Below are 18,637 nucleotides of genomic sequence, written 5' to 3' on the forward strand. Positions count from 1 at the left end.
ACAGATGTGCCCATCAGGTGGAGATTTATGTAATTTTCTCCTTTGCTTAGATATTTAATGAAATGAAGATTTTTCCTAGGAATACTCTCCTAAGACCTGGAAGACTATTTGCCTCAAAACCCTCCAACTTCAGAGCGCAAAAAGTACTCACCACCAAGCAGAATGAACATCTGACCAACTATTACACAATCAGGCTGACCACCTAACTGAGCACTACTGTACCTTCTGCTCTACTTGTACATCAATAAGACATGGAAAAACATTCCTGTCCTATTGCATTGACAAATACATTTACAAACAAAACTTTTAAGTCAGATCCTCTCCAAAAAAAAAAAAAAAAAAACCAAAAAAAAAAAACAACTCATCCTGGACAGTGTTTTTGTACACACTTGCATTATGTGAAAGAACTTTTGATGGTAAAAAAAGAAGACTGCAGTAAAAAATAAGACAAAGACCAGGTGGAATGGTTCTGGTGCTTCTCACAAATCACTCTCTCCCAATTAACTAGAGAATAGCTGAGTTTGTAAGAAATAATGAGAAAAGTAGGTTTGGCCAACTCAATGAAGAATTGCTATGTCATACAAAATTATCTTCAGGGAACAGTACAGTCAGACTCCACTTACTGAACTGAATCTCAAAGCAGCATTCAGTGTATCAATTTGCAAAAGAATCAGCATTTATTATGTCAACGTAGCATTTGTCAAGTTTGAGGGAATTCATATACTCTACAAAAAACGTACAATGATTCCTTATTTGTTTACTCACTACCCCCCCTCGCCCCAGTGGAGAGGAGAATTAGGAAAAAAGTAAACCTTGTGGGTTGAAAAGAACAGTTTAAAAACAGAAACAAAATAAAATAATATAGTAGTGATAGTTATTATAAAGTTGTAATGAAAAAGAGCAAAGGGGGAATTAAACCCAGGAGAAACAAGTGATGCACAATGCAATTGCTCAGCACCCTCTGAACAATGCCCACCCAGTTGCCAAGCAGTGATCAGTGGCTCACAGGCAATTCCTATATTTGCACACAGACATGATGCTCCATAGGATGGGATATTCCTCTGGCAGTTTGGGCCAGCTGTCCTGTGTGTGTCATTGGCACAGCATGAGGCACTGGAAAGGCCACGACTTGCAGAGTAAGCACTGCCCAATAACTGAAACACTGGTGTGTTATCAACATTACTCACATCCCAAATCCAAAACACAGCACTGCCCCACCCACTAAGAAGCAAATTAGCTCTATCCCAGACAAAACCAGGACAGACAGGGAAACATATAAATAGAAGTTCTCTACCTGTATACTCTGCTGAACTGATGATGATCCTATCACTTTTTCTTGTGGCTGTGCTGTTCCTAGAGATTGTTGTATGATTTTTCCTCCAGAGTCCTGTCCTATAAAAAAAAAGTTTAAAAGATTCCCGTCATGCTAAGCAAGAGAATAATTTTGTCTACCTATCCTGATAATTTCACATGAGTTTTAAGGAAGGCTGCAGCTTTTAAGCATAAGACGTAACTATCCCATGGAGAAACAAGCTCATAAAAATTAAACACAACTAATATTTTGCCTGAGAGCAATACAAATCCTCAGATATAAATCACATCTCACCATGTACTGCAACATAAGAAATTCAAGTAACCCAGCAATTTACCTATAATCATACAGTAAATTTTATCAAATATTTTAATACCAATCCTCCCTCAAGTGTATTACCCAAACTTTTCTAGAGCTCCTGGAAGTATATAGACAGCAAGCATATTTTTTCCCCTACATTTTTTTTTAGATAGGCAGCCTTCCTCCAATTGTCTTGCTTCATAATCCAAACAGCATCTTATCAGTCATGCTACCTTACAACCAAAACAGGTAATAATTTATTAAGTTTTTTTTCCCCAAAGACACCCAGCATACTGTGCAGATTGTATAGAATTGCCTGGACAGCCTATACATAACAGTACACTGGGGGGAAAAAAAAGCAAGGTAGAGTATAGGACCTTATTCAAAAGGTTACTTATGTACAAAGTGAACAGGAATGTTACTGCATTTTTCTGCTTGCCTTGAATGCACCAGGTTTGTTCTTTCAGTAGCACGGTGCTGCTTGAAAAGCTGCTGTTTTGCCATGAACAATGCATGAACTATTCTAACTGAAAGGGACGTATCCAAGAACAAAGTGAGTGATGACAGCCTGCACATAACCTTGTAATACCTATTTCTCTTCCCTCTGTAACTGAAGTAGCCATCACATTCAACATTCTAGAAGTTTCATGGAATTTTAGCAGATGTCTGTATTTTGCAAATTAAGTATTTCTATTTCCCTAAGCTGAAAAAAAAAAAAGAAAAATGAAAGAAGGTACAATTTTGGCTTTTACAGAGGAGAGAAATAATTGCTAATTGTGAAGATTCAACTTTTCTCTCTAGAAAATGAAGTGCCATGGCTGAGAAAAATCAAAGCACACATTCAAAACTGAAAAAATATAGCTTGAATTCTTCTAAAAATAAAATTCCAACAACCTTTAAAACCCTATGAGCATGAGGCATCTCATACACTGAAGAAGAACTAATCTCTGTTGCTGCAGAAAATTAAGAAAATTATGTTAAAAAGACCTTAGTTGACCTGATAGTGTGTTGCTCAGAAGACTTGTTAGCTGAGGCTGTCTCAAATTGTCCTGCGTCTTCGATGCAGAAACTGGTGATGTCTGGTTCGCAGCCTTTTTCTGTGGCACATACATAAAATAAAGAACAAAATTTTTAAAAATCACAGTGAAATATTTACTAAAAGCTTTAAGAAAAACAAGAAAAAGGCACTTAAAATTCATCTCCATGTACAGTTTTTTAACTTCAAACTCATCAGTGGTGAGATTTCACACATCTCAATCCCTCCAAGTTCAAGAACTGTATAAAGTAAATCAGAAGGGAAGAGAAATTACACTAACACACAAATATATACCAGTTGCATTCTACAAGGCCCCTGACTTCCCACTACAAGTGGGCCTCAGAAAACACAGCTTCTCAGAGTTCCAAAACTGCAAGATGAGGAAGTTGCTTTCCCAACAAAAAAAAAAAAAACCCACCGTGGAACAAACACTCCACTGTGTAGCAACTGAATGATACATGGTTTAGTATAAAGTACAATGTTTAAAATCCAAGTACAAACAAACTAAAAAGATTCCAGCTAATAGCGGCATTTGTACTCTGTAAGTTCCCATTTGCAGCTCTGAAATTCCAGCACAAGAACAAAATTATCTTTTACAGCAATAAGAAATACTCTGCTTTTATAACTGCTGAAACTCACTGACCCAGCACATAACCTGCAAATGGGAAGATGTAGACACATGAAGAGAAAAGTCAGACAGGCCTCAAATTACTCATCTGCAAACAAAATGTTACAATCTGCACCAGAAGTCATGGCAAAGATTACAAATATTTCTACAACATGTTCATATAATTTTTTAAATACACATTATTTTCTAAGACATTATTTCACTGCAGATTTTGGGTTTGGTTAAAAAAAATCCATCAGGCCTTTGGAAAAAGAAAGATGCTAAGTAAAAGAAGTAAAAAAAGAGAAATATCTAATTAGTGAAGATGCATTCTGAAAGAGTGACCAATATTTTAAAATTACAAAACGAAAAAGTTTAAAAAGGACAGAAATTAAATAGCTTGTTGCTAATTTCATTAAAAGTCGCTGAGTTAAAATTGGCAGCTCACCCTGGAACTTTATGAATTTTTTCTTTTGAACTTTTGACTGTTTAAAAGTTTACTTACAAAACCAGAAAAATTAAAGTTGAATATATAATGCAAGTGTATCTACTTACAAAACAGAAAGCATCAAACCTTAAAAGTGAATTCCGATTTTTTTTTAACTACTAGCCTGACTTCTTAGTGGTTTTTTTTTAATGTTACGCTTTTACAAACGGCTTTAAAAGGTATTTCCTTTTAAGGATTCTAAGAAACAATTCTTGTCTTTGCATCGAACTTGAAAGCTTCTAACTGCTCGGACACACATAATGAAAGCACTAATAGAAATAACAAAAGGAAGCCCAAGAAACCTTTTCATCTCTAATTTCAATAACTCAGACTTTGAAAATGCATAGGTTTCACTGAGGTCAAATGCCGTTTAAGTGCTAAGAAGGAACCTGAGCCTTTACATCTAGCCTATGGTAAGGTTTACAAGAGAGCTCTCAATTGTATAAACTTACAATGCCCATTCCTTTAAACAGGAGCAGACACAGATCGATGCTAAGCACTTCTGAAATAAAAATCACAACAAAATCTTTGGAATTAATCAGAGTGACAGAGTTGTTCACTCAGTGACAAATTTAGAAAATACCAAGTGAAATGATGACTCTGGGTTATAGTATTTTCAGCAGTTCCACAGTATTTGTAACAATACAAACCAGCAAAATTAACATTGTGTATTAACCAGATTTTAGCACCGCTTAGAAGCCTTTCTTCAGCTACATTCTCAAGCAGCTTTCATACCTGACCAAAGGCAAACTGTTGTTGTGTTACTCCCACAGACGTGTGACTAAAGGTGCTGACAGACTTGGAGGAGGATGCTGGAAGACGATGCGATGCACTGACGGCAGCTTGAGCTCTGCTCTGGACCAGCTGATCTCCTGTAAAGTTCCCTCCCGATGCGACAGACTGAACGGATGCTCCCAAGCTGGGGTGCACTGAACCAGAAGAACTCGCAGCAGCAAATCGACCAGAAGCTGACATATTTGAGACTGTGGACTGCCCAGGTGACATGGTGGTAAAGCTCGATCTGCCTTGAGAAACGTTAGCTTGGCTCGGTGACAAATGCAACACCGTTGGTGATGCCTGCTGCAGTGGCACCTGCCCACCAACAATTTGGGAAGTTCCATGATTTACTAGAACTTGGTTTCCAGGAGCTGTGAATGTCTGGCCTGAAACAAGCTGAACAGCTGTGTTCTGATTATTCAGCATCTGTCCTGAATACGACTGGTTGGCTCTTAGCATGTTTGTAGAGTTCCTGTTGAGCATTACATGCTCAGCAGACACTTGGCCAGGAACCAGCTGGGAAGGCTGAGTCTGAAGAAGTTGTCCATTTATGGCCTGGACATGATGAACTGAATTAGAATTAACAGATAAACTTGTAGGTATGAGAAACTGGTTTTGAGGTGCATGAGGCTGTCCCATAGGAGAATGGATAACAATACTACCTCCAGCATTGCTAACTGTCTGAGGTGTAACTGATTTTCTTGTATTTTGTTGTTGATTAACAATATTAACAGACATATGAGGACCAACTACTGAACTTTGAGGTGAGTTTGCAGAAGCAAATGGAATCCCTTGCTGTACATGATGTTGCTGTATTCCCAAATTATTCACATTGTAAGCAGTCTGCTGACCCATCTGAACAGGCTTTGGTTGGATATTAACAGGAACTTTGTTTGAGTTTGGCGCCAAACCCCTTTGAATGATGATATTATGGACAGGCAATGAAGTCTGAAAATTTGTGCTGTTAAATGGAACAGTTACAGGTTGTGCTACGGGACTTGAACTTGAGTTACTGAACAGCGAGTTTCCATTTGGAGTTTGTCTGTGAACCAAGAGGCCACTGCTCATGCTTGCAGGTGTTTGCTGACCATTGCCTTTCAGTATTATCTGAGATCCATCGAGGTTATTGATGGTCATCATGGAAGGTTGATTACTAAATGAACCAATCAGCTGTATCTGCCCAGAACCACTAATCTGGCTGCTATTAGACAAATGCTGGCCGGGAACACTAATTCCGACGTGTTGCATAAAGCCATGTTGCACACCAACTGTATTGCTTGCAAAAGATGCTCCAACAGGTTGCTGTACCACTTGAGTAACTCCTATAGGTTGCAACGTCTGACCTGAGTAATTAGAAACATTAGAAGCCTGAGTAAAGGATGCTGATGAAGAAGGATGAAGCTGAGCTTGTGCAAACTGTTGGCTAGAACCTACACTGGCATCCAAATATGCCTCTTCTGCCAAAGTCTGTTCAGTAATATTGGCCTCCTGCAAGGACTTCTGAAGAATATCAAAAGGCTGATCCTCAGTAAGATCAGGTAAAGGAGAAGACACAAGTTCATCTTCAAGAAACTGAAGGCTACTGGACAGCTGCAGTCCATCACTAGGCCCCTCTCCAAGCTGACCACTTACACCTTTTACAGATGACTTAGGATCAGTGTTCTGAAATGCAAAACAAGAAAGAAATCATTTTCAGAAATTGCAGTATCTGCTTTGTTTCCTCATTAGTTATTTTTCCATGCAAGCAAACTTTCTATACAGAATTATACTCTTCCCATAGCATGTGCAGGGTGATGTTGACCCCACACAGTGAGCCAGCACAAACAGGTCATGGATACCCTGCTCACACCCTCAAGACTGCTGGAGACGCTTCTCTCCTTTCCCTTCTCAAATCTCTCAATACACAGCACTTAGCTCTGCAGCTGCACTGTTTCAAGAGGACATGAAACGCTGTCTAAGTGCCATTTTCCCTTCCTCAAGCTGAGCACTCTACTGACAAAGGGATAAAAGAAATGAGGAAGGAAAACACCTCCACTCTAATTCAGTTTGGGGCAAGGCTTCAGTAGCAACAGTAGAAGCAGAGAAAAGGCAGAAGAAAGCTTTTCTTCCACTGACTTCTATCAAACGAGATTCACCTCCAAAATACTACCAGCATTTCTATAATCACTTAGTGAAAACTAGTGACCATTTCATAAAGATAAGGCATTATGCTAATTCCTTGTTTAAAACAAAATTTAGAAACAAGAGAGTAGGAAAAAAAAGTGCTACAGACTGTGGTTTATGCTCATAAAAAGATTACTAAAAACTATTAACATTGGAACTACCACAAATATTAAGTGGCACCTTTAACAAAAAAAAAAAAAAAATCCATCAAATCCACATCCATTAATACCATGATAAGGAAAATCAAAACCTATTTATTCTGGCCTACTGTCAAAATTTTCCTAAAACAAAGTTCTGTCCAGAAATTCTAGACAATTCAAGCATCAGGTTTCTGCAGCCAGAATGACGAATTTAAATGCATAATAATACTCATGATAGTTTTAAACTAGACAAAGTACACCTTTCTAAATTGCATGATCACATCTCAGCTCTTCAGAAACAATAACCAGTTTCTTTTTAGGTCAGGATAAATGGAAACTCTGGGTGTGCAATTATCAGTCACATTCATATTCTGAGCCTTCACTCCTTAAAGGTCATAGACACTTCTTTTCACCTCATGTAAACAGTGTGAAGATGCTGCAAGCCATAATTATCACATGCAATGATGTCCCCACCCTAACTTCAGTTTCCCAAGCATACTTATTCAGAATTTTACCCTAATCTGTTTCTGAAGAAACTGTATATTTTCTGAAACTTCAGTCATGTTTTAAAATATTAAAATATTTTTCTTAAGATTAGATGAAATATTTTCAATTTACAACTATTGAACTACAACAAGCTTTTAGCATTTATGTTAATAGGGGAATAAAACCACTGCTTAAATGTCTCAGTGTCCAAACCTCAGGAACTCCTAAAGCTACAAATCAGGTTCTCAACTGTACCTAGCTACCACTGGGCAGAGTAAAAAGGAATCACTAATTAGGCCATAATTAGGACTCTGAATGTCCATTTCAGGGGGATTCCCTATTGCATCTCTAAGCTGTCCCCAAGTAAATGACCAAACTGAAATCTTCTACTAATGCTATTCGTTAGTACAAACAACACCACTATAATACTACCAATAATAACACTAATAAATAATATTACATGCAATCAGGATTAATAGCTTAAAACTCTCCCAGTGGAACAGAGAATCCCAAGTTTCATTCCCTGCTCCCAGGACTATTTAACATTAGAAAATAATTTTATATGCAAACACTGTAACCTTCCAAGTTAACATCTGAATCATTACTGTCCAGATTCAGAAGAGCCATGCAGAATACCATGCTAATTTCAAGAAGAAACCAAAGCCTCTGCAGCTTCGTGAATCTGCTGCCCAAAAAGAAGAGTCTTATTCTCACCAGCTCCATGAATATTCTGCTCTGTTATGCTGTCCTAGTATACTGTAACAGGAGAACAGAAGCAGCCAGCCAGTACAAGCCAGATAACAGCAATGGCTAGGGAAGCCTCTCATAACAACTGCCACAGGAAACCAACCTGGAATCAGCAGAGGTGGTACAGACTCAACTTAGGAAAGGTTGGGATGGGGCATGGGGGGCAGCATAAGGGAGTGGGAAGAGTGCTGTCTTTTCCTTCAGTCAGCAGGAACTTGACCTTGCTTGTACTAGGTGTTGGCTGAGCATGCTTACCACCTGAGGCACTGAACCCTCAACTCTGAATTTGTAAACTCCACCAATGAAAGGCTGAGATGGGCAGCAAGACAGTCAATCCTACTTCATGGTAGCAATTCTGAATATATACAAAGACAGAACTTTCAGTATCTGCAAGACCTTTAATGACAAAAGCCTCAGAAGCTTTTAAATTTTCAGGTATCCCATTTTATAAGCAGAGACTGTGAAAAGATCTGTTTACGGAAACACTTGTTCCTTCCCAGTGAACTGTAAGAATCTGTATCTGTAATCACGTCATGCTTCACCTATGTCAGCACAGGAGGAAGGAGGGAAGAGAAGATGGCATTGGTCTTCCCTATGAAGATATAAAACTATGAGGTCATAGCATGTTGAGAATTAAACTGTAGTATGTCATCCTAGGAACATATACTAGGAATCCCTTCTCCTCGGATCACCTGCCTTCTAGATTACTTACCCCCAGTTTCATACACCAGAAAGCTCCTAGCTTTCATCAAATATTTTATTTCTTCCAACTGCTAATCCCTAGGCAACAAACCCACCGTGTCCAGAATCTCCCACTGCCCCTCAAAATTATTCAAGGAAACTCACTTTCTGAAAATACACCAGAAACACCCTACTCCTGCCTACCTAGTCACTCTCATCAGAAGGATGTCTCCAAAGAACAACTAGGAAGTCTAGGCTATGACAAATGCATGTCATATGTCACCCTTTTTTCCCCAAACCTGTTTTTTCTTAGGGTAAATCCTCAAACCCTATCTCTGCCAGTGCTGTATACAGGCAGCTGCTGTCTGCTAATGGCCAGAGCCTGGTACCAAGTTGAAATCACTGTTCCCCATCAGCTGAACATTGGGCACGCCCGGTTACTCTTGGTACCCTACTCCCTCATCATTATCTCAATCAGCTTGTCTCTTTCTTCTACAATATTTAATAACAATCCTGAAAGGGGAAGGCACTACTATGCCTAAAGGAAAGTCACTAGTTCTCCACACACAGATTAATGGTTTTCAGAATCTCTTCATGCCAATTATTTAAGGTCCCTACACACCTACAAGTGTATCCATGTATCTGTTATGAACACGAGACAAACAGACAAGAGTCAAGATAACAGTACAATAGAAAGAGGAATTATCAAGAAAATCCTATTCTATGTATACAAATAACTTAATTGTGGGATTTAACAATTCAGTTATTTTAAAAAATACATGAATGAAACCAAAGAAATATGAGTCTGAAGGGACCTCCTAAGTCATCCAGTCCAATGTTCCACTCAAAGCATGACTCACACTAGAGCCTTGAATTTACCACCAAGGACTGGGATTCCACAACCTCATTGTGTCAAACATGGTCCAGGGCTGCAAAACACTCCTGACAAGAAAGAACACTGAAGACTTCTTCCAACACCTAATGAATTTAAAGCAACTTCCCTAACACTGAAGTTACAGAAAGGCCACATACCAAATTAGCTCCCGGGTCGAAAGAAAAATTAATACGAAAAGAGAAAAAAATACCAACTCACTCATTAATTAATTTAAAAAACCTGCCAGCTCAGCATCCACATAAAGTAAGAAACAAAGACCATTCTAACATATACAGAAAGCATACAAATGACTAACTTTCAAGGTCTATCTTTGAGCACTACTACTCCTACAATCACTAAATTCACAAATGCAGTTTACCAGAGAATTACACCAGAGAGCATTTTCACTGCTCAGCAAGCTGCTTTACATATTTACAAAACACATCCCAACAGTGCAGTATTTTTTAATTAATTCCCCACTGAAATACTTAAAATACAAACAGCACGAGATAGGTTCTATGTTAGTATTCAGAGCTTTCACAATAAAAAGCTGAAACCCACATCTACGCCATTCAGTTTTATGACAATCAAGTAAAGCCATACAGAATCATGCAATCTCAATACTAAAATAATTTATCTCTGACCACTTACGTTGGAGTTGGCAAAAATTGAATTTGAGTTGGCTACAGAATATTCTGCATTAGTCAAGTCTTCATTGCTCTGGCAAAAGACAAAAATAATTTTTAGAACTAATACACTCAATGAAGCTTATCTATGCCTAATACACAGCAATGCTACTTACAGATTTACTACTAGGTCCATGTAGAAAATAATTCAGCGCTTGTGGGTCCCTGAAGGGGGAAAAAAATAAAGAAGTTAACACTTTTTAAAAGTCCTTTTTACTAACGAGGCTAATTTAACTAAGCCACATACTGTACTCATATAAATCAGGTTTCTAGTAAAAACACATATTTCATTTAATCCAATGCAAAGCTGAAAGTTTGTATCATCTGAGGCTCTATGCTTCTGTATCAGCACAACTTCCAGATGCTGATCACACCTGCTGCCATTGCAACAAGGCATTTCAAAGAAATAAACTATTGTTGATCACAAAATTTTAGTTGCTCTCTACTGTATTTGCCTTTATGAGGGTGATACTCATATTCTGTTGAAAAACATGGTATTTTGTGACAACACACAGTACAAAACCTAAGGAATATACTACCACCAAATAATGTGAGAATTAAAACAGGGACTACTTCTTCTACAGCTAAACTGTAATGTCTTGTTCAGCTAGCATCTAATAGGGTATTTACAAACCTGACCCTTTGATGGGTTTTCTGCCATCTTTGACAAAGGTTAATAAAAATTTATGATTGCAAGAGTAACAGACCCCTCATGAAGAAAAAGTGGCACTTCTTCCAAGTGAAACCAACCATAGAAATAATCGACTAAATATTATGAATTCCAGTGTATTTAATTAACTTAGCACTAGCACTAAATAAAACTCATTAAAAATGTAGTCGGATAGAATGAGTGTCAGAAATTCAAACAAATGCAAATATATTAATTTAGCTGTATGTACAGACCAAATAAAAAGAATAAAAGGCTGTGTTACATGGGATTATTATAATGCAACAATTATAAAGCATTTCCCTTAGCATAAAGAGTAAACTGAAATGAATTTCTTTGATTTTTAAAACATGTTTATTGATTAACAAGTAATAATAAAACATTTTTTAGAAGCAGGAGATTATAATGTAAAAAAAGCAGTAACTAAAAATGCCTCCTTATTGCTTGATGGTCCTAGAAAATAAAGAGGCATAAAGTCAAAGATCTTTCTAGCTCACAACTACTCTTCTGAAAGGACAAACACACCTTTACACCTTTTTTTTTCCTTAAAAAAAAAAAAAAAACTGTGTCCATGTGTTTACAAAATATATGATGGTACTTGGCAGGGATTTCTTTTACTATTATGCTTACAATTTTGAAGTGGTTACATATATTTTAAAATAGAAATGTCATTTTCATAGTAGATTTCACAGAATTTCAAAAATTAAGGAGCATAGAACTTGTGATCTTATATAGGGTTCTATTATGCTCATTAATTTTATCAGTAAAATAATCAGGCCATTTAATACTAATCACCCTCACTGTCTTCCAATCGTGCAAAATGCAATTAAAAATTAAGAACACTTCATCACCTTAAATATTGTCTTTAGTAAGGAAGGAATTTTAAATGGCACTTACCAAATCACAGATCAGAATAAAAAAAATGTTTTCCATTCTTCTAGATGCTTAAGACAATAATTGCTGCCAGCAGCAGCACGAACACTGTAATTTTTCACACAAACACTCATCTGTATAGAGAGCACTTCATTTTCTGGACCACCTGTGATCTTGTAGCAGGATCCTCATGACTCATGCTCATGACAGAGCACTTCATTGTCACATGATCATCTTCATGTTCATGTTCCAAGCAGGAAGTGTTTTTACGTGGCCACAATCCATAACCTCACACAACAGTTACTTCACAGAATGTAACTGAGCCTTTACTGGCACTGCTTTTGCTACAGCATCCAGAGCAACCCTCAAACTACAGCAGCCACTCTGGGGGTGTTTTGGTCTTTCTGAAGTTACAGCTCTCATTGGTTTCACTGGAAGATTTCAGTGTGAGAAAGGTAAAACGTCTAATTATTTCCTACACTTAAGACAGTAAAAACTTATCGCATGAACCGGGAATGATCTTTTAGCAGCTGCTATGAGACTGATGCCAGTCTAATTTCTAGCAGAGTTTGAACAAAGTTTTGGGCATGAAAAGTTCAATTCTCCTCTTGTATTTAATATGCATTTATAGCATATTATCTGTTCTTGAATACTGACATGAACGATACCCAAAGGAAGACAACTTGTCACGTATACAATCCGTACAAAACTTGCTCATATTTCAGCTATCCTAATTATTTTTGAAGATTGCCACATAGAATTATAAAACACTATATAAATCTGTTATGGAAATTCAGGGGGGCGCGGGGAGGGCCAAAAAAACCCATCAACAACTCAAATGACCATTCAAAGTCCCCAATTTTATTAAAATCAAGTATCTCTGATCAACTACTGGTAAATTCTTTGTTGTAAATAGGAAACAGTACAGAGACCTATTATTTTTCCTAACAGTTAAATGCAAATGTGTATGACCAGTAGAAGTGAAATATTTAAATATTTTGAATTGAGAAAAAATTATGTTTTACTTTGCCCTTAAAATACAAGTACAGTATTAAAAAATTATCTAGTTCCCCAAAGATGTAAATTTTTCTGAGTAGTAAAAATTTACATCTTTGGGGATTTGACTAAAAAAAAAGTTACTTGCTGTGAAGTTTGTAGTAGCATCCCTAGTAACATGCATCAACACTGATCTGGTATTACCACTACCTGAGAAGATAATCCATTCTCCATGAACACACATTCCCTAGCCTCTCCTGAGGAGAAAGTCAGCAAGCATCCCTTGGGATTGAAGGCTTTGCAATCCACACATCTCCACACGGAAGACGTGAAGCATGTCTGCTCATTTCATTGCAAATCACCTCATCTTTAGATAATATCAAGATAGAATCACCTTCTAGAAGATGATTTTGCAAAATTATTATTCCCAAATTTTCTGCAGTAATTCTTATGGGAAACTTACCCAATAAGATCAAGGAGACAGGATTCATCATCGTCATCATCCATGACAACTAGAATAAAGGAGAGGATGGATATTTGATATGTATCACATAAAAGTTTGTTTTCAACAACAAAACCAATTTAGAGTATCTCAGTATTTTTATTAAACAATTTAAGAAGCTGACAGTTGTCTACTATTGACAAAGTTCTTAAGTAGACCAACATCTTCTACAGATGTCTGATGATTTATCTCAAAATCAAATTCATACTAAGATTTACAAAACCCCATACAATGTTTTACCATCCAGGGGGTTCTTAGAATTTTAAATCAGAGAAAGACAAATTATTAACCAAAGTGATTAAAAATAACTTCTACAATTTAAAGTAGTAAAAACATCAACACGGAATGCAATCTAAGGCTCCAATAAAAATGCTTCTATAGGTATTTATTCTATGGGAATTTATTCCCAGCTAATCCCAGTGAGGGAATAACCGAACGCTACAAAGACTGTTACAAATCAGTGGCTGTAGCATCGAGCAGCCAAAAAGGTAAATAAACTCAGGTCAATGTCACAAGGATGCAGGCACAGTCTAGAATCAAAACTATATCCAAAACATGACTAAGCATTGAAAGAAACACTGTTTTCTAGCAGACTTTTCTTAGCAATAGCTAAGTGTCAATGTGGCCACTTCCAGTTTCTCCTCAGCAATATTCAGGAGTGTCCTTCAATTTGTGTTTAACAGTACAGGGTTCTGACAGTCCTTTTAACAATGAGTAAGGGTGGGAATTTATGTGCACTGCCCAACCTGAGGGCAAGTATCCAATGCAGAGCACTTTTAGCCTCACAGTGTCACAACCACCAACTCCTCACACACTGCCTATTCCATCAGGGACTGCTGCACCAAAAACTTACACTCACTCTCCCCTCCAACTGCTGCTCCTTCAAAGCTTCTGTTTGCATATTCTGGGTTCTCCTATTCATCTCAGAATTCCCCTTGTCCTTGTCAGTAACTGTCAGGACCATCCCATCTAATCCATAGTTCAATTATCAACTAATGTGTTTCCAAATATTCTTGGTATCCTGGCTTCCTTTAAGTTATCCAATCTCATTTCTACCATATTTTCTACTCAGATCAAGTTTATCATTGCATTCCATGCCTATTTTTTTCTCAACTTCCTTTAAAAATTGTGCTGTCATACTCAAATGTTGTAGCACAGTTATATCAGTTATAAAACAGTTTTGGCTTTAATTCATTCTGCTCTCTCTTATTTCTTGACAAACAGAGACTTACTCTCCCTGACCAGAGAACCACATGAATCATTCCTCATTCTGCTCTCCATAATGATTAAAACAATGAAGGAACGGAAGCACCTGCTATACAAAAGACTGAGGGCACCAAGACTGTTCTGCCTGAGGAAAACCATGGGGGAATCTTTATCTTGTATAGAAATACCTGGTGGGAAAGTGTTAAGAATACTGAGCCAAACATTTCTCAGTGGTACCCAGGGAATGAACAAGAGGCAAGGGGCACAAATCAAAACACAATAAACCAAAAAGTCTACATAGACAAAAAAAAAAAAACTTTCTTTTTTTAAAACTCTGAGGGTAGCCAATTACTACTACAAGGTTTTCAGCAAGGTTATGGAGTCTCCACTCTTGGAGATACCCAGGATACAGCTACACTACAGCTTTGGCCTGCCTGGTCTGACCCTGAGCAGCCTGCTCTGGTTGAGTCTGCTCTGAGCAGGACAGGGGATAACGTGATCCCCAGACATTCATTCCCACCTTGGCTGCCCTGTGATTCTGTAACCTCTTTCCTGAAAATTTTCTATACTCCACTGGTTCTGAAAATAGCTTATATTGTAGACTAGCAGAGGGTACTGTGTCCTCTATGCTACAGAGCCTTATTCGGATTTTTTCTGTCTCTGTGCTTTAGCTTACATTTGAGAGTGAAGCAGAAATGGGGCATATATCAGTGTGAGGATCATTCAGTATCACCTCTCAGGGAGGACAGAAAAACAAAGCACAGCTACAGAGAACTACCTCAATGTTGACAAAAATCAGCATTCATGAGGTGATTATGCACATTAAGAAAAGCAATTTCTCCCATGAGTCAGTGTTCCAGCTGCTTACTCTTGCATAGAGCCACCAGCTTGAGCACTGATGTTGCAATTCAATGCTAAGTAAATGGCATGGCATAGTATGATGTCATCGAATTTAAATATAAATGTGTATTACTAAGAATAAATTAATAAACAATTAGCATTCTGCTTTAAATGTACTGACAGTACTACTTACAGGAAGCTGTTATTTCCTCTAACTGCTGAGAGCATACCCGTATCTCAAGAACAAGGTTCCAAAGTCTCCTAGCTAGCCAAAAGCAAAAATTTATAGAAAGTCAAATTTATCCTTGTTTTCACTGCAAACCTATTTTTGTATATCCCAAGCCATGTGTCTATGGAAACACTGACAACATTATTTAGACACTAAAAAATGTCTTTGCTTTACATAACCAAATATTCTCTGTGATTTTATTATAATAAGGGTCCACTATTAGCTGAAATTACACCACAGAACTTTCTTCAATTAATGCTCTGGAAGTATTAAAACAACTGACACAAATTAAGATGAATTTGTTAAATTCACTGAATTCTTCAAAATTTGCATAGAATGATCAGACGGAAAATAAAATATATGCAAATACAATTTTGCATGTGAGAAAAATGCAAAAATGGTGCATTTTTTGGTGTGAGAAAATCCTAATAGAAACACATCATCTTCACTGTAACACCCATTACTCAACATATACTTGGCTTTACAAACTGAACATGATACAAGAAAAATCTACTCAACATACTGCAAACTCCTACGAGTTTACCATGGATAATAGTTTTATTGTTCCACACGATGCCGTATGGCATGGGACATCCCATTGGTCAGCTGGGGTCTGATCTGCTGGCTATTTCCACTCCCAGCTTCTATCACATCTCCAGTCTCTCCACTGGTGGGGTGCTGAAAAGTCCTTCATTTGGTGTAAACACTGCTCAGCAACAACTAAAACATCAGTGTGTTATCAACTTCATTCTTATCCTAAATCCAAAATACAGCTACTAGAAAGAAAATTAACTCTACCCCAGTCAAAACCAGGACAATATCCACCCTTTATTCTGCACCAACCTCATCATGCCCAGGTCCCACACTTTCCAATGCATCCCACATAATCACAACCACTTTTCCTGTCTTTTGCCATATATGCAGACATATAGGCCCATAATCTATGGGCCATCCCTCTAAGATGTCCACTGAGTTCATCCTGATGGAGCCCAGGACTTTGGGCTCCATCTGTCGTATCATTCCTTCAAAGTGAAAGAGATGGTAAATGCTGTTGGGATTATTACATGCTGAAGTCTGGTTCCATCACTGCTGCACTTGTCTGCTTCTATCTTAACTGCACTTTGCTCGGTTTCATCAGCACTCACTCTTCATTAATCTGAGAACCCCTTACAGCAATTCCATTGATATGGCATAAAGCTACCAGAGTAGTGATGAAATACAGTATTATATACCAATTAACATCCTCATTGGTTGTTCTACCCAAAATCAAATCCCCTTGAGTAAATACCAGACTTCCTCATCGCTCTGCATTACCCACTAAGTGCCTTGAAGTCCTTGGGCAAATGCAATCCCATGGATGGGTCTGCCTTTGCCAGAGACAGGAACAACAAAGATTGCCTTCCACAACACAATTTTCTGTGTACACTATAGGAACTCTATCCCCTTCTACAGTATGTGAAAGTTTTATCAGGCAGGGCCAACCCATTTAGTAGATCCCCTAGTGTTAACTAATCAGCTGGCTTTTGCTAAATGGATATCCCAATGCCTGAATGCCCCAGTATCCCTTGCTTTCAGGGTGGCCTTTAACAGCCAATTGTATTGTTTGATTTTCCCAGAGGCTGATGCATGATAGGGAAGACGACAGATCCAACTTTTTCACCTAGGTGTTCATGAGGTTGCTGTGGAAATGAGTCCTGCATGTCCTGTGGCTTTCATGTGCCAAATCCACAGTCCAATAAACCGGGCAGTAAAACCTGATAGTCCCCATCCTTCACCCAGCTGGAGGCAGGATCCCTCTAGTCCTGGTCACAATAATTATTATTACTTGCAAATACAAATCAGCCCCCACACTGGCAGTATGAGAAGCTGAAAAGGCTTTGGCTTGGTGCAAGCACTGCTTTGCAACAACTAAACATCAGTGTGTTATTCTCATCCTAAAGCCAAAACACAGCACTGTTCCAGCCACTAGGAAGAAAACCAGGACACTGCAGGTTTAAATCTTTTTAACTAATGCCTATTTTGAACATGGATTACCAAATGATTCGTGCCCTGTTGATTTCAGGAGAGCAACAGAGGCAGCAGCAAACAATCAGAGTACTTGCACACCCAACAGCAAATTCACCCAAAAGTAGTCATTCAGTCTATTTAGAAAAGTGGAATTTAAGCAACATGTGACCTTGAAACAGATGATCATTTACAAGTGTGTTGACAAAAGCAAGCCTCTCCTGAGGAATTTTCCTAAAGCCTTTTCTACTGCACAAACAATAGAAAAGTTTGTCACTTTTCTTGACAATTATATTTTCTAGTTTTCTGTCCTCCTCACTGTTTGTTAACATACAGTGGGCCAAAGCAATGAGTGATGTATGAAATGGGAATAAATATATTAAGCCATGAGAGTTTGAAAATAAAACCTGCCACAATGAGTGGAGTTAAAGATCTATGAAGCCTAGTCCAGTGGTCTTCAAAGTGAGGGGTGTGCAAGAAAATCCAGTGGGGTGCAAGAAGAAAATATTAAAACTTCACTAGTATATGAAGTTTTAATATACACACATATATTTGTGTATGCAAATTAATATAAATATATTGGGGACACACGCTCAAAAATCTTACCAATAGGGGAATGCAACCAAAAACATTTGGAGACCATTGGCCTAGACCCTTAAACATTGACTCACTTCTATATTTGAATCAGTCTTTGGAGACTTCAGCCAGTGGAGGCTCCAGGTGAGGCTGGGCTGGACCATTGGGACCTATCAATACATCCAGGGCCCTGCCAGGATGCATTGATGCATCACACTTGTGATACCTGGGGAAAATACACTTTGGGAAGAGTCACACAACCTGTTGGAACACTGTTACAATGTAGCCTAGCAAAATCTAATTATCAATACTGGTCTACTGTGTCTTAAAACAACAACAACAACAACAAAAAATTTGCTTATAAGAAGTAGGTCAAATTCAGCCCTGCTCAGGCATCCAACTAATTTACAAATGCCAGTCCTCACTAATTAGTCACAACCCAGCACAG

The 18,637-nt window shown here is 38.0% G+C and overlaps 1 protein-coding gene across 6 annotated transcripts in view; it reads right to left on the bottom strand.

The window, feature by feature from the left end:
• Nucleotides 1-18,637, bottom strand: part of BICRAL (BICRA like chromatin remodeling complex associated protein) — a 70,053-nt gene that overhangs the window by 6,830 nt on the left and 44,586 nt on the right. For all 6 annotated transcript variants that reach the window (XM_030269041.4, XM_012572375.5, XM_072927524.1 and 3 more), the window contains 6 exons: nt 13,296-13,344; nt 10,413-10,461; nt 10,262-10,330; nt 4,478-6,181; nt 2,610-2,709; nt 1,295-1,392 (listed from right to left, as the gene is read on the bottom strand). In XM_030269041.4, the coding sequence (XP_030124901.3) occupies nt 1,295-1,392; nt 2,610-2,709; nt 4,478-6,181; nt 10,262-10,330; nt 10,413-10,461; nt 13,296-13,339 (2,064 nt within the window). In that variant the 5' untranslated portion in view covers nt 13,340-13,344. The remainder of the gene's footprint in view (nt 1-1,294; nt 1,393-2,609; nt 2,710-4,477; nt 6,182-10,261; nt 10,331-10,412; nt 10,462-13,295; nt 13,345-18,637) is intronic.

Source organism: Taeniopygia guttata, chromosome 3, assembly GCF_048771995.1.
Source record: "Taeniopygia guttata chromosome 3, bTaeGut7.mat, whole genome shotgun sequence".
NCBI lineage: Eukaryota > Metazoa > Chordata > Aves > Passeriformes > Estrildidae > Taeniopygia > Taeniopygia guttata.